The 16783-nt window shown below is 42.6% G+C and overlaps 1 protein-coding gene across 1 annotated transcript; it reads left to right on the top strand.

The window, feature by feature from the left end:
- Nucleotides 1-9126: 9126 nt before the first annotated feature.
- LOC137570975 (left-right determination factor 1-like) lies at nt 9127-13841 on the top strand. The gene is made up of 4 exons (XM_068279671.1): nt 9127-9403; nt 9909-10152; nt 12379-12618; nt 13502-13841. Exons 1-4 carry the CDS (start codon nt 9127-9129, stop codon nt 13839-13841), a joined length of 1101 nt encoding a protein of 366 aa, XP_068135772.1.
- The last annotated feature ends 2942 nt before the right edge of the window (nt 13842-16783 follow it).

Genomic DNA, 16783 nt, shown 5'->3' on the forward strand with positions numbered 1-16783 from the left:
GACAGCTATTGTGATGGGACATTGCCAGACAGGGAGAGGGGTGCTCGGGCCGGTGAGAACCGATGGTGAGGTCCAGACAACTGCAAATAGCAGAGGACACTGAACTGTCTGAAGGGTTCAACAACAGAACATCTGCTGTCTGGGCCACTCAGTGAAGGGACTCTGTTGTCAACAACTGCAGCAGTGTAGGCCTGTTTCTCTGCACACCAGGATAAACAGTGACGCAACCGAGCATCTGCTCTGTCCCATTCCTTACAAGTCTGAAATATCAGGCATAGCTTTTCCATGAAGAGCTGTATGTGTCCTGTGGGCAAAGTAGACCCATTCCAGCCAAAACTGTGTTTATTGCTAATAAACTCAGAAGTATAAGTAATCAGGTCAGGCATCGTTCACACTAGGGATGTTGCTGTGCGCTTTTCACAGTGCATTGCACTTTGCTAGGTACAGATTTTTCCATTGATTCTAATGTACCACATTCACATCCATATATGTTGTTACTGTCCGTTTGAGAAACGTGGTGTTGCATGCATTTCTGTATGTTGCACTGTGAACCGCACAGCAATGCAAGTGAATGGGTGTGCTTTTTTTTGCACATAGATGCGCATAGCACTGCGCTTTAGAGATGCATTTTTTACACCTAATACATTTTTTTTAAATTTTAAAAATGCTGAATTGAACCATTCAATATTGAGAGAACATGTATTTGATTGGTCCAATTCCAAATACAATTTGCATTAAATCAGGGCCGTAGCAATAAGGGTTGCAGAGGTTGCGACCGCATCAGGGCCAGAGGGGCCCCAAATGGCCCTCCCTCAACTACAGTATTAGCTCTCTATTGGTCCTGTGCTCATAATAATCACTTTGATAGATACATTGAATAGTGGTAATCATTAACAAGCTGTTCCCCATCCCCTTCTTGCACCTCTGACACTGTAGTTACCATTGGCAGGTTTTGGTGCGCCGTATCAATTGTTATGTATAGAGTGCTTGACGGGCCCCAATGTAAGACTTGCATCGGGGCACACAGCTCCTTAGCTACGCCACTGCGTTAAATATGCATGTAGACTGGAACAATTTGCATCTCATTGACCATCTCTGATCTAAAAAAAAAAAAAAAAGGATGGAGCTGTCCAAGGTGCTGATATATCACTTGGAAGTAGCTATGGCGGTGCTTAGGAGAACTCATGGAGGAGCATGTGATCAGTTTGACCAGCTAATAGATTTGTAAGCTTCTGATTTGCTATGAAGGCTTCCTGGTTTAACGCATGATCAGGACCAGCAAATCAGAGCCTTACAAATCTATCAGCTGATGAAACTGATCACATGCATCTCTGTGAGTTCTCCTAAGCATTATCATCCCTACTTGTGAGGCTATTCTGGGCTTATATTGGGCTCCCTCACCGTCCTCCCGGGTGGCTGGGTCCATCTGTAATTTCGCTGTTAATTGGCTCCAGTCTGGCTGAATTAAGCATGCATGGCCCTGTTGCCCCCATCGCACTACCACCACCGGGAGCGTTCTCTGCCTGTCATGTAGTACTGTGCAGGTGCAGAATGCTCTCAGGGTTCGGAGTGCGATGGGTGCGCGCATGTGGCCGGGCCATGCATGAGTAGTACAGCACAACTGGGCCGACTGGAGCTTTTTACCAGGGGAGATTGCAGATGAACGGAGCCACCCAGAAGTATGGCACGGAGTACATGGGGCTGGAGTAAGCCCCAGGTAAGTATCCATTTTTTCTCTCCTGTTGTCTCAGGTACCCTTTAAAGCCATACGGAGACGGCCATCTTTATCCTCTAATAAATAATGCCAGTTGCCTGACTTCTATTCTGATGTTCTGCCTCTAACATTATAAGTCACTGGCCCAGAATGATCAGCAAATCAATAGCTTGGTTTCTGTCACACACCTGCAACAAGCATGGAGTTTGGAGTCACACCAAATACAACTATAGCAAAAAGCCCAGCAGGACAGCCAGGCAACCGGTGTTGTTTATAAGAGAATGAAGATAGTAGCCTCCATACTGCTCACATTTCAGGTTCCCTTTGAAGCAAATGCGAAACGATCTATTTTCTTACACATTTTCTCATGGTCCTCTCAACGTTAAATAAGTATAAACCTCCAACGAGGTCCAGTCCCCATTAACGATAAACTCCTCTCTGATACTAACTGAATTCCAGAGTGTCCAGCGATGATATCAGGCAGGGTCTTCCTGCTGAGGTTCCAGTATCCCAGTGAGGAGTGTCACTGCAATATCTGCAGCCATCTTGGGGAGGGTGTGTGTTTCCTTGACTGTCACACAGAAGTGGAACTTTCTTGGTCCCTCACCCAACAATGGTCTGATCTTTCAACCCTCAAGTGTTGGGGAGGGGGGCTGGACTTTTTGATTTCCTCATCCACCAGGGCCCCCCTACTTTGCCCTTCTGGATGTCGCTGCCTCCCTTTGACAGACCCACAGATCGGGCGCCACCTTTGACATGGGAGTCCAGGGTTCGAATCCTGGCTAGGGCCAGTACCTATTCAGTGAGGAATTCAAGGCAAGACTCCCTAACCCTGCTGGGTGGCCTCTTGAGCGCGTCCCAGTGGCTGCAGCTCTTGAGTCCAAAAGGAGAAAAGCGCTATAAAAAATGTTTGAATTATTATTATTATCAGATCCAGAGCAGGATCATCCACCGGGCAACGTAGGTAGGTGCTTGGGGTCTAGTGGTTGTCAAAGGGCCCACCTGCCACCTTCTTTGACCTTTCTCCACTTCAGCTTACCAAAATGACCATAAGGGGGCCCCGAATATACTACCTTGCCTGGGGCACCATTACATCTTAATCCATCTCTGATCAGAGCGGCGGTGGTGCTTGAGCTTACCTCTCCCAGTTCTGGGTCCCTCCTACACTTCTGCTGCTGCAGCCACTAGCACTCCTTTTCCTCCTCTCGGAGTTTCCCTGCATATCACATGACTTGATGCAACATGCGGAGGACCAATAGCAAGGCAGAGGAGACCTAGTGACTGCAGTAGAAGCATAGGAGGGACCTAACGCTGGAAGAGATAAGCCCAAGCACTACTGCCACTCTGATCCAGGGCCGGAGCTACCATAGGAAAAAATGGGCAATTGCCCCAGGGCCCCAGAGCCTGTAGGGGCCCCCAAGGTGTCCCTCCCCCATCTTAACTGTTGCTCCCCAGGGACTCTGCAGAGTCTGTTAAGTTGGGAGGTGATTGGGGGAGGGTCAGCAGCCAGCTCAGGGGCCCAGGAGGGAACTTTGGCTGCATCAAAGGGTCTCTAATGACGCTTTTTGGTCGAGGGTGTCTGTTGGGGGGCCCCCAGGCTAATTTTGCCCTAGGGCCCAATTGTTACTTGAACCCGCCCTGCTCTGATCTGTGGGTCTGTCAAAGGGAGGATGGGCAGCGACATCCAGGGGAGCAAGGTAGGGGGACACTGCTGGGTGAGGGGATAAAAAAAGTCCAGGCCCCATCTCTACCTGCCTTAGCAAACGGACCTCAACATCAGCAATATTAATGCATTGATTCTCTGCTGCATGCCAAATATCCTTGTACACAATCATTAGCATAGACCTGCCAACCATTTACCAAATGTATAATACAAATGTAACAATGTTGGGCAGCATAAGCGTGTGCACACATACGCAATTTTGATTAGCCAGTTTTACCACTAGTATGAGAACTTACTTACACGATCTGTTCTTAGCATTTAAAATCCGTTGTCACTTGTACCACATGGAAATGGTAAAACTGGCAAATCATTGACCCGTCAAAATTGGATGTGTACACATGCTAGATGAATCTCGGCGGAGGTAGCCGATAATGACTTCCTCTGCCAAACATCTAGCATGTGTACAGCAGCCCCCCCCCCCCCCTCACCCGCACGGCAAGCAATCATCCTGGCGGATCGCTTTGTGCATGGCAGGATTGATATGGCTCTATGGGATACGGCTTAGACCAGTGATGGCTAACCTTGGCACTCCAGCTGTGGTGGAACTACAAGTCCCATGAGGCATTGCAATACTCTGACAGCTCAAAGCATAACTCAGGGAGGCAGAGGCATGATGGGATTTGTAGTTTTGTCACAGCTGGAGTGCCAAGGTTAGCCATCACAGGCTTAGACCAATACTCCAGAATACCCAGAAAGCTCATGGTGAAACAGAACCACTCCAAAAGCAGGGGGGTCTAAAAGAGACAGAAAAAGCCCTCTTTAAAGAAAACCTGTAACAAAAAAAAACCTCAGGGAGATACTTACCACAGGAGGGGGAAGGCTCTGGATGCTAACGAGGCTTCCCCTGTCCTCCTCCCCCCCGAATAGCTGCAAAGTAAATATTTACCTACCGCAATCCTGCGCAGGCGCAGTAGCGGCTCTTCGTTCGGGCTAAGGCGGAAATAGCCGAGCCCGATTGTATCTGCTCTACTGCGCAGATGCGAGTCCCTTGCGTCTGTGCAGTAGAGCGAATACGAACGGGCTAGGCTATTTCCGGCTTAGCCCGAACGAAGAGACGCCCACTAATGCGCCTGCGCAGGATCGTGGTAGGTAAACATTTACCGCGCTCAATAGTTGTCATGATTTGTCGAGGAGGTTTCGGGGAGCCAGCGCAGGATCCCCCCAGGCTATAGAGGACAAGGAAGCCTCATTGGGCCCCTGAGGCTTCCCCCTCCCGCGGTAAGTATCCCCAGATGGAGAATTGGTTTGTTTTTACAGAGTCTATTTAATGAGCAAGTGTGTCTTCCCATGATGCATCACTCCACTTCCAGTTTGCAGCGACTGTTCTAAGTTAGGAAATGGGAACCCAACCTGAATAATAACTCAATAAAATGTTTCAAAAAGAAATAGTGGAGTAAAAGTCTAATAAAGTAGAACGTTTACCCGAGGTGAGCCTCAGGTATAAAAAGACTTACCAAAAATAAAGGAAGCCTCTGGATCCTATAGAGGCTTTCCATTCTGTTGCCGAGCGTGGACCCCTGAAAATTACCAACAAGGGCTCCAGAGGGAGAGATCCAGAGACTTCCCTCTCCTTAGTATTTACTTTTTTTATGCCTTGGGTTCTTTTTAAAGAGGAACTGTACCCAAGGATTAAACTTCATCCCAATGAGTTGCTGATACCCCCTTTCCCATGATAAATCTTTACCTTTTCTCGAATAGATCATCAGGGGGCTCTGTATGGCTGATATTGTGGTTAAAACCCCTCCCACAGTGTGATGTCAGGATCTAGGTCCTACCTTCACACTGTGGGAGCCTTGTTGCATTGTGGGAACTGCCAAGCAACCAGTACCTCCCTCTGTGCATATGTATATCTATAAAGAAACAACCTTTTAGCTTATCGCATTGTCAGGGGGTGTAGTCAGGTGGTGCTGTCTGTTTTTTTTATGTCTGCCAGAAGTAAAGATGATGACATGCAGGCTGATTGTGGATCAAACAATATGAACAAATTACATGGCGAATATCAATCATTTGTTGATCTCTCTCCTATTTTTTAACTTCTCAGTTTGCAATGTATTGTTTTTTCTCTGTTTTTCTAAAGTTCCTCTTTAAGTTCTTTTCTTGTTTTGGGGGTTTCCTGGAGGTGCAAAAATCCCCCCTCCCCCCAAAAAGCTATTGGTAAATAACTGGTCCTTCTGCGACAGCACCAGTATAACTGCAATGCAGACAACAGGAGATGTGAATGGACCATGTATTAGGTAAATCACTGGACAATTGTCTGGCACTATATAAATAATGGAAATAAACACAATTGTCACCTGGACAAATGCTCAGTAGCCGGACACAGATTTCCGTGTGTACTGGCACCTCTGTCTCAGGAGTGTCCCAGGTAAAAATCTCAGACAACGTTGATTAGGGTAATCAAATAATGTATATCGTGCGATATACAGCCTTTCCTCCAACAACAAATGGCTTGAGACTGACAGAGAAAAAATTCATTTATCACCAACATGCCAGTCAGGAAATCAAATATGCCAAGAGTAACGCCTTGCTAAGGAGTCCATACCATGTATGGCATTTACCGTAGACAGACACAGACATCCAACAAGGACTTTGGTTCTGCAGATAATACTCACCTCTAGAGATTAGGCATCAGTGTTTACACTGAAAATACTGATTCTCTCTAGACGACAAGTAAAAAAAGAAAAACAAAATACAGTAGCTACAACTTCCATTTTTACCTGCCCTCAGGCTATTGAGTATTAATCCATTAACGCTACGTAATCCGTAACACTTTGTTAAAAGGGTTTTACCATTTCTCTGCCAGTCTGCATAGAATATGTTCTTGTCACCTGAAAAATTTGTAGTCTTTTCTACTTCCTAATGAGATCTCTAATGGCCAACTAAGATAAGAGATCTTTAAACTGATATGTTTGCAGTGTTTTTTTTTTTTTTTTTACCCCTTTGCTTCCATTGGTTTTTTATTGAAAGTTGAAGTTTAAACTGACACGCATACATTACTTTTTTTTTTTTTTTTATAAACATATAGGAATTCATTTCATGAAGAAAATATTTTCTTTGCAGTGTTTTTGGAAATATTCTTCTCTGTCAGAAACTAAAACAAATTGCATATTGCAAGAGTTTTTCTAATTCTGGTTATAGTGAGGTTTTTTTTTGGTTTATAATAATAATATTTATAATAATAATATTGCAGATTGATACATTATTCATTTTTTTATTCAGCAGATTTTGATCAATTTTCAGGAAAGAAGTTAAGGAAAATTTTGATTCGTTGTGTTGGAATATTTCAGTCATACTTCATGTATCTTGATGTAACTGTATAGTATACAGTTGATTGATTTTGAGAAATATATATTATTTATTTCGGTTAGGCACTTATACAGCGTTGATGATTTTATATTGTGCTGATGCAATTTCTGCAGTGCTTCACTTCATTCAGGCATCGTTCACATCTAAAAACAAAAACACAAATGCAAGCATTTTGCGTTTTTGTGCGTGTTTTTTTTTTTAGAGCCTCCCGGTGCTCCACTGCGCGCTGCTTTTTTGTTAAAATCTCTTTTCTAAGAGCGTTTTTTTTTTCATTCACTCCCTAACGCAAGTCAGGAAGTGAACACTTTGACCCGGAAAACAATAAATACAATGTATTTATTCTTAAAAATGCGAACGCAATCGATGCACATATCGATTTTGTGAGCATTTCGCGTTTTTCCTATACCTTCCATTATAGCAAAACGCCCCAAAAATTGTACCACAAACCATTTGCGGACCACAAAGCGTACGCAACGCGCTGATTAAACCTTCTCATAGAGATTCATAGCACAAGCATTTTGTGGGCGATTTAGAAAATCGCCAGCACTTGAAAAAAGGGCAAAAACGCCCTTAGGCTCCCTGCACACTGCATGCGATTCCGATTCCGTTTTTTAATCAGTTTATACATCCGATTCTGATTTTTAATCGTACATGCATGCTGCGTTTTATCCTCCGTTTTTCTGTTGATTGCATTCAGGAAAAATCGGAATTGCAAATCGGAATTGGAATCGAAATCGCGAAACGGATTTGCAGTGTGCAGTGAGCCTTAGGGCCCGTTTCCACTATTGCGGAAAACGCTGCGATTCCGCAGAGTTTCCCCACACATGAATCGCACGGGGAAACTCTTGCATAGGGCAGAATGGCGCCGCCGGCCGAATCGCTTGTGGTAGCGATTCGGCCGCAACTCCCTGCAGAATTCGCTCAGTAGGCTGCGATTCCCATGCACGGCTCATGGGATTTGCCTGTGATCCCGCACCACCCGCTCAGTGCCGGCGCGTGTCTCGCAGATGCACGCCGCACAAGTGGAAACGAGCCCTTTTTAGCCCTGTTGCTCAGTGGGGCTAATTTGGAGGCAAGATTATTTTCCTACCAGTATGTTTTTGAATTGGTGGAAGGAATTAGAAAGCCCAGAGAAAGACCACAACATGGAGAGAATATACAAACTCCAAGTAGAAAGTGCGCTGGACGAATTTCAAAGGCTTTCTTTCAGTTTTTTCTATTTCTGTCAATTTGTTGGACATTGAAAATAAAGATATTCAAGTAAATGAACTTAAAAAAAATAGATTAAATGTATTTACAACTTTTATGCTTTAAATAGATTTTTAAAAACTCCATGTATAATAATTTTATACAGTATATTATTTTACCTTAGGGCTTGAAGGTTTGAACAACAAAAACAATAATAATACGCTTGTGCACTATAAAAATATATTATTATACATTATATAATAATTTTAGTACATTAAAAAAATATTACACGTACAGTTTACAAGGTGTGGTGTTAAAATGTGTACTTTCTGCAATTTTGCATTTTATATTATTGTGTAAACCAAACTAAAAATGAAGATATCAAAACATTCCTTATTGAATGATTTTCTTATTTAACGTGATAACTGCTTTTTGAACTGTAATGCTGGGAATACACTATACGTTTTTACCCCCGATAGATGGGTTCGATAGATAATTGTAACATGTCCGATATTCCTTCCGATCACTTTTTGGCTCAATTTCTCATAGAAGTGAATGGAATAAAAGATAAGAAAAACGAGCGAAAGATAAGAGAATTGAGCGGAAAAAAACGATCGGGTGGAAAATCGAGCGGAAAAACGTATCGTGTGTACCCAGCATAAGGTCTGGTAGCCCAGCTGTGATATAAAAATATAAAGATATAAGTAAATGTAAATATATAAAAGTAAAGTGTTTTTTGAACTATAAGGTTGATACTTGTTATAAACATTATCTGAAGATATCTTGGGGCCCTGCCGTAATAAATGATATCAAAGATACTGAGATTTTATTCAACAAATATATTTTAAATATTTAAAACAGTAAACCAAAAAAATATTTAAAAATAATCAATGAGAGAAAAAAAATATATAAAGAAAAAAATTACAAAATATAAAGATAAAAGTCGACAACACTGTCTTATCTAAATGGGTAGGACAGCTAAAGTAGCGGCAATTACTATTAGTGTATATCTTGTCTGGGATGCATGAGACTTAATGGCAGTGATGTTGTCTCTTCCTTTGCATTATTGTCTGACTCAGCAGGTGGTCTTTGACACTTCCCTATATAAAGAGAAGCAGAGCCTCATAGTCCCAATATTAGACAGCTTGCACTCAGGACAAGGTATCTTTCTTGGAAGTTTCTTCTTGACTAAATAATGAATTCCCAACTCCTGTACACACTGAGCTGGCTTCTCAGTGCCTTGCTTTTCACCACCAGCAGTGGATTTAGCCATGAGGACATCAAGGATGCCCTGCTGAAGAGACTCAACCTGCCTGAGGTCCCCAGGCTGACAAAGAGGGACGTGGAGAACTTGGTGGTACCAAGACATATCCAGAACAAGTACATATCAATGCTTAACAAGCACAAAGAGCGGAAGAAGAGGTCTCTACCAAGCCTTGCTGGTATCCTCAGGGGAATTCCAGGAAATGCCGGTAAGGATGTTTTTTTGTTTATTTTTTCTGAATATTTCTATATGTTCTAATTTTGGACCTAATCTTGCTCATGTGTATCAGAATTCTTGGAGAAACGTGATCATCGTGATCACATGGGACTTTTGTAAGGGTCTGATTTGCTGGTTGTGATCATGTGCTAAAGTATTAAGTGATAACAGCCAATCAGAGACTAGTATATCTATCAGCTGATTAAAATGATCGCATGGCTTTCCAAAAATTTTGGTCAACAAGACTCAATTCTATTCAGAACTGGTGAAAAATGATATCCCACTTAGGTGAGTCACTCCGCACCAGACATAGTTGTTTACAGTCAGGGATTTGGTGTATTCCACTTTTGGGTGACATTGTTATGCAGCATCCTACATCCTATCCTTTTCATTTCCAGGCACTCTCTTCCTGGGAATAGCATATTCTTATGTAAATAGCCCAATTGGTGGCAGAAATACGTAGATGCTAATGTTTCCTCTTTTTTTGTCTCTTATAGATATTTCTGGAGAAGTAATGTATTCAGACTCCAGCAAGCTAACCTTGGGGTTCAGCATGGAGTCCCGGATACCTCAAAATAGCGAGGTGACCATGGCTGAGCTGAAACTCTTCAAACTGCCCCCTACAGTTGTAGGGACGCCCGATAGGCGCTTTCAGAGGCCGGTCAACAACGCCAGAGTCAGTGTCTACTACGTGGAAGCGTTGAAGGATGGAAGTAACAGGACAACCCTTGTAGACTCCAGGTAACTAAGATTTGATTCCTCAACAGCAAGGAGATAGAAAAGAAACTCTGGCCCATATGCAATTAACTTTACCTACCGAGTTTTCACCTAGGTGATATCTTCACACCTTTTCAATAAAACGCCTTTAAAACCACCAACAAGCAAAAAAATACTAAAAGTAATTTTGAAAGTAATTTGTCACCTACCTTTTGGTACTTTTTCAATTGCAAAACTCAGGAGAAAAAAAGTGAATTGCATATAGGCCACTGTCTTGTGGTTATTTAGTACAATTTGTTAAAGAAGTTAAAAATGTCACTCCAGCTCAAGCTTTATTTTCAAGTTCTTATTGTGTCTCTTGCATGTTTATTTATTTTTATTACTTAATTTTTAATAAGTGTTTGCAGTTTTTTAATTGGTGGCTGGATGGTGTAATGGTTAAGGGCTCTGCCTCTGACACATGAGACTTGGGTTCGAATCTCGCTCTGTCTGTTCAGTAAGCCAGCACCTATTCAGTAGGAGACCTTAGGCAAGTCTCCCTAACACTGCTACTGCCTATAGAGCGCGTCCTAGTGGCTGCAGCTCTGTCACTTTGAGTCCGCCAGGAGGAAAGCGCGATATAAATGTTATTTGTCTTGTCAAATTAGTTGCTAGTTTCAAGTCGAAGATAATTTTACATTTTAAAATCAGGAAAATGTAGAATAAAACAAATTCCCGTTTCATCTACATTACAGCTTCATCTGCTGGTTTGACTAGGAACTTTTGGATTTGGAAAGCAATTTTCCTTTTTCCGCTATGCAATAAAGATTAGTGAAGAGCAAAAAAAATCTGCTAACATCCAAATCTTGTATCTGTCATATTCAGAATTAAAGAGAGTCCGAAGCCTCTTAAAATTCATCTTTTTATTTAACAATCTCCTTCTACACTATCACCCCATCTAAAACGCCGCTATCCCGCGGTAGATCGCTGTATCTAAACCCCCCAAATCCCTGGGGTGCTTCCTAGTAGAGGCAGAGCTTTGGACTGTGGAGGCAGAGCTACAGCTTCAGCTCTGCCTCCCCGGGCAGCAAAGTCCACAACCAGGAAAGTCGTGGATTTTTGCCTCGATGTTTGGGGGGGTGTTAAACACAGCGTTCTGCTGCGGGATAGCGCCAATTTAGATGGGGTGATAGTGTAGAAGGGGATTGTTAAATAAAAAGTGGGATTTTATGAGGCTTCAGAGTCTCTTTAAAGATAGTTAAAAGACAACTGAAGCAAGAGGGATATGGAGGCTGACATATTTATTTCCTTTTAAACAATACCAGTTACCTGGAAGTCCTGCTGATCTATTTGGCTACATAACAGGCAATCTATTTGACTGAATTACACCAGAAACAAGCATGCAGCTAATTCTGTCACATCTGACAATAATGGGCTCTATTCACAAAACGTCTCATACATGACTTATTTATCACCTATTTGATAAAAATAACCTTTTAACACATTTGCAAGCAAAATAATCATTCAAAGTAAGTTATTCCTGATTAACTTCATTTACATTTTTACTTTTCTCACCTTAATTATATGTTTGCTCTTTGGGAGCATAAAAAAAGTAACATAAATAAAAAAAAGCTTTGTGACTCGTGCTCAATATCAGAAACACCTGATGTGCTGCATGCTTGTTCAGGGGCTATGGCTAAAAGTATTAGAGGCAGAGGATCAGCAGGATAGCCAGGCATCTGGTATTGCTTAAGAGCAGATAAATATGGCAGCCTCCATATACCTCTCGCTTTAGTTTTCCTAAAAAAACAAAATCAAAATAAACCATACACTGTTATGATATGTATGTTTATCTATATCCAACTGTTAAGCTTTTGTAACATTAGAGGTTCTAATATAATGGCAGAAAATCCTCAGACTTGTAGTAAAGAGCATTTCACATTACCAGAAGGGCTTATAGTTTAGTGTTCCAATCATAGTCATAGTCTAATGTCCCCAGCCTGGTCCAGGCCCAATTCTGGGGAAGCTAATCAGCCTACCAGTATTGGGTTTGGGAATATATAAAGAAATCCACTGAGCCTAGGGGAATGGAGGCCGTACAAACCCCATTCAGATAGTATCCTCTCTGGGATTCAGAGTTGAGACTGTAGCACTGCAAGGTAGAATTGCTAACCAGCTCATCCACCATGCCACCTATATTACCCTACTACATCTGCTGAAGGTAGTCTTTTGTGATAGTTAAACTAACCACGTTTACTGATTTATTTGCAGGCTGGTGCCTATCATGGAGTCTGGATGGAGAAGCTTTGATGTTACTCATGCTGTCCATTACTGGCTGAGGAACACTGGACAGTCTGAAATGCATCTGGAGATCAGAGTGGATGGGGAGAGACATGGCAACTACGCTGCAGAGATGGCAAAACTGGTGCGCTTCACTACCCAGAATCCTTCCGACAACTCTGTGGGCAAGCCAGAACTGGTCCTATATACCCTCAACCTGGACGACCATGGGTAGGTTGCTTTGCCATTTCAAGATCATCATTTTTTATTGCTTGCTGCAAGTAGTTCTAGTAGTGCTGAGGTTGGAGGTAGTACTACAAAGCACACAGGGAATGCATGTGAACGCTTGGGGAGCTTTCTTGATGGCCACCGTCCACATGTTCTTGATGGTCACCTTATTTATTGATGCCAGTGATGTCAGCTTCATCCTACCTTGTGCTGTGCTAGAGTCAAACAACGGCATCTGTGATGAATCTGTCATCAGAAAAATAGAGACCACCAGTGCAGACTGGCTTCTAAAAGATGTTTCATGGGAAAAATGTTGATATTGTAACATCACTAGATGGAACAAGTATTCAGATCAGATGCTTGAACTTTCCAGGTATGTAGATATCTGGATATCTGGATATGTAGATAAGTAATTCAAATGGTTTTATAGTCAGAGTATTAGCTTTAGCTTGTTTCAGAATGTAAGGCCTCCTGAAAGATAGTAGATCAGATCTCAGCTGGGATTTGATCTTATGTCAACACCCCTGCTGCCAACATCTGCAAAACTGGTCCCCTAAAACAGTCGTTGATCATGTCGAGGTGACCTTTCCCTGCACCAAAAACACTGCTTGGCTGAATACCAAGCAGCTTGTTCTGCCGTATGGAGAGGGGAGAGGACAAGAGGAAGCAAGCTGAAGTAGAAAACAACAGTAACAGTTGTAATCTTAAAGCATATACAAGCGTGTGCAAGCCTTTACTTCTATCGAAGTTCTTTTTTCATGACTTTGGTCCGGTTTTAAAATTTGATTGGCTGCTGAAAGTAATTGACCTGTTTGCTCTTGTTGCTTTTATGTCTCACCTCAGAAAATAAGACCTTGTTCTTAAAGCCGTTTATTTTTATTTCTAGTGCTCGTGGAGATTGTTCAGCACCTGGCGCCACGAAGGACAACATCTGCTGTAGAGAAGAGTATTTTATCAACTTCCGAGAGCTGACCTGGACCCAGTACTGGATCATAGAGCCTGCAGGGTACAACGCATTCCGCTGTACCGGTGCCTGCAGGCAACCCTCTTCTCAAGCTCTGAAATACCGTTATGGGGAGAGAACCTGCGCCGTGGTGGAGAGTTCCCCTTTACCGGTCATGTACTTGGTAAAGAAGGGTGACTACACCGAAATAGAAGTAGCTGAGTTCCCCAATATGATTGTGGAAAGATGTGGTTGTACAGCAGACAATATTTCCATCATCTGAACCATCATAAGGTTTTTGAACTCTTAACGTGCGGCTGGCACACGCATAATATTTATTGACGTCCATCCTAAGTCTTCGTCTGGAACCCTTTCTGTATCTGGCAAAGCCCTGCCAATGAACTCCTATAATCCAGATGTCAGATCAGAATTTTTAGATGTGATGAACTGTGTGCAGTACCTCAGGGTGCAGAGATATGGGCGACAAATCAGTTCAACACAACCTAGGACAACTGAATCAACTCTCTGAATTGAAAGGTTATCAGTATGGTATGTGGTTGGGTTAAGGAGCGACGGTGATATTGATTAGGGTTAGGCTATACTTCAGCAGTAAGCAGGGGTTATTTAGTGAGCATTCTCTTCCGGCTCTTGCTGGTTCCCGATCTGCCTCTTACTATATAGGTCTACTCTCTCTCAGCACTACTGTGACCGCAGTATCCTCCAAGATGGCTACCATGTCCCACTCTTGATAAAGAACTTTGTCACTTGCTGAACAATGAGGCGCTAGTTTAGGGGACTATGCTGGAAACCTCACAGGGAACAGTTCTCCAATCACAGCACCCTCTACAGCACGCAGCATTGTGATTGGCTGAATAGTGTGGGTGTAGTTTACTACAACCTATCTGAAACCTTGCAATTTGAAAGGGTGCCGTCCACCCAATCATGTTACCAGAATTTCCCTATGAAGGTTCCTGCTGGGTTCCCTAAACTAGTTTAGCACCAACAATGAGAAAGAGATCTAAAGAGAGAGGAGGAAGTCTGGAGACCACCGGTGGCCTTCCCAAGGAGGAAGTATGTGTTTTTTTTTCACACACAGTGCTTACATTTTGCCCAAAAGACACACTTTAACGTGTGCAATAAGCTTGGGCAACGTGAGCTGAGTTTATGGTAATAAAGGACATAATCATAGGCTATGTTTGGTGAAATTACATGTGTAAATATGGAGAAGATCCAGAGTTTGCAGCAGATGTAAGTGGATGCCACACTAAAGCCAACAGAAGTCCTGAGCTTCCCTGTTAGTGAATCCATCCATTGCATTACATGTCCAACCGTGAGGCTGAAAACTCAAAGGGGCACTACTACTTCTTCAGGGTTATTTGGGGGTGAAGCAGTTATGCATCGCTCCCATTTGCTCAGTTTTCCTCTAATGCATCACCAAGCCACAAAAAGTCCACATCAAACTATGTTGAAATAAACAGGACCTGATTTACCAAGACAAGGGCAAAATCTATTAAAATGGTGTTGTTGTCCAGGGCAACCAATCAGATTTTGCCTGCTGAAGAAATCCAAGATTCTGATTGGTTGATCTGGGCAACTGCTCCACTTTTCTGTCCTGGTCTTGATCAATCTGTCCTGTAGTGCTAAAATACCGTCCAAAACACCTGCACCAGAATAAGAACGAAGACACAGATCTGGTTCATGGCGCCAAAAAACCAGCAGACTGTCTGGACGTGAATTCTTAGGAATGTTAATGATGGGCACTTAGAAGCACTTACCTGTATGTATCAATGTATATTTATCTTTAGCTCTACCTCTTGAGGCACTGAGAACTCTATGGTTGTCATGGAGAATTGTGTAAATCTATTATATTGTAATTTTTCCTACAGAGATTTAGACCCTGGATGAAAAAATGAAAATAAATTACTTTATTAGAATTGGCTTTACTCATTATTATGAATCCCACCTCCATTCTTGTTCCACCACGTTTCACCGTACCTCCAGTCTATCCTCCTTACATATCTGGTCACACCACTGTCATATCTCTACTTTCCCACATCACACAATCAACAATCACACCTCTAGTCACACCCCTATCACAGTTCTAATCACACCTCCACCTCACTTCAAGTCACACCCCCACTACACTATTCACCCTCCCACCATACCGCTAGTCATACCCCATCACACCTCAAGTCACACCCCTACCACAGTTCTAGTCACACTTCCACCTCACTTTAAGTCACACACCCACTACACTAGTCAACCTGCCACCATACCTCTAGTCACACCTCAAGTCACACCCCTACCACACCTCTAGTAACACCCCCACTTCAGTTTCTTTTCACATCCCTGCACTATAGACACACCAGGTTTAGTACTCCCCCCCCCCCATTTTGACCTTTAAACTTAGGTGCACTTATATTCCAAAAAATATGGTGATAGTCACATACAGTTTGGAAATAAGGATAATATATATATATATATATATATATATATATATATATATATATATATATATATATATATATATATATATATATATATATATATATATATATAATTTATATACACAGAACGAAGGAGTTACAATTTGGGAGGAAGGAAAGGGGAGGAGGGAGAGGATGGGGATCGGGGGTAGGGGAGTATGTGGTCACAAAACCCTTCAGAAGAGTCACATCTAAAATGCATGTTTCTCTATTACAATATGGGCCCTAATAGCAGCTGATCACTCTCAGTAGGTTAAAGCACACATGAGGGGAGAGGAGAATATGGAGGCTGCCATATTTATTTCCTTTTAAACAATACCAGTTGCCTGGCAGCCCTGCTAATCTCTGTTCAAAGTTTTGCTAGGGGGTTGAGTTAAAGGTTACACTGGACTTTCTCTAGTCCATGCATCTCAAATCAAATATGGTCCTCAGAGCCATTACATGTGGCCCTCAAGTGGTTTCCTCACTTTGCATTGTGTTTGGCTTACTCTAGACCAGGGCTTTTCAACCTTTTCACTAATAGTACCACTTTTATTGCCTGAAAATGTTCAAGTACCACCAGTGCGCCTGCACAGTAGATTGGATGCAATCGGGCTTGGCTGTTTCTGCTGGAACCTGAACGGAGAGCAGCTACTGCGCAAGCGCACACACCGATGAGGAGAACTTTGGAGCTCCCAGTGCTGGATCCCATCTGCTGAGGAGGAAGGGGGAAACCTCTTTGGGATACAAAGGCCTCCCC

This window comes from Hyperolius riggenbachi, chromosome 4, assembly GCF_040937935.1.
Source record: "Hyperolius riggenbachi isolate aHypRig1 chromosome 4, aHypRig1.pri, whole genome shotgun sequence".
Taxonomy (NCBI): domain Eukaryota; kingdom Metazoa; phylum Chordata; class Amphibia; order Anura; family Hyperoliidae; genus Hyperolius; species Hyperolius riggenbachi.

What these genes read in the sequence shown, in the direction of transcription:
- LOC137570975 (XM_068279671.1), top strand. Translation starts at nt 9,127, where the DNA reads ATGAATTCCCAACTCCTGTACACACTGAGCTGGCTTCTCAGTGCCTTG. An exon ending in GGGAATTCCAGGAAATGCCG is followed by an intron (nt 9,404 to 9,908) that starts GTAAGGATGTTT and finishes TGTCTCTTATAG; the next exon opens with ATATTTCTGGAGAAGTAATG. An exon ending in ACAACCCTTGTAGACTCCAG is followed by an intron (nt 10,153 to 12,378) that starts GTAACTAAGATT and finishes ATTTATTTGCAG; the next exon opens with GCTGGTGCCTATCATGGAGT.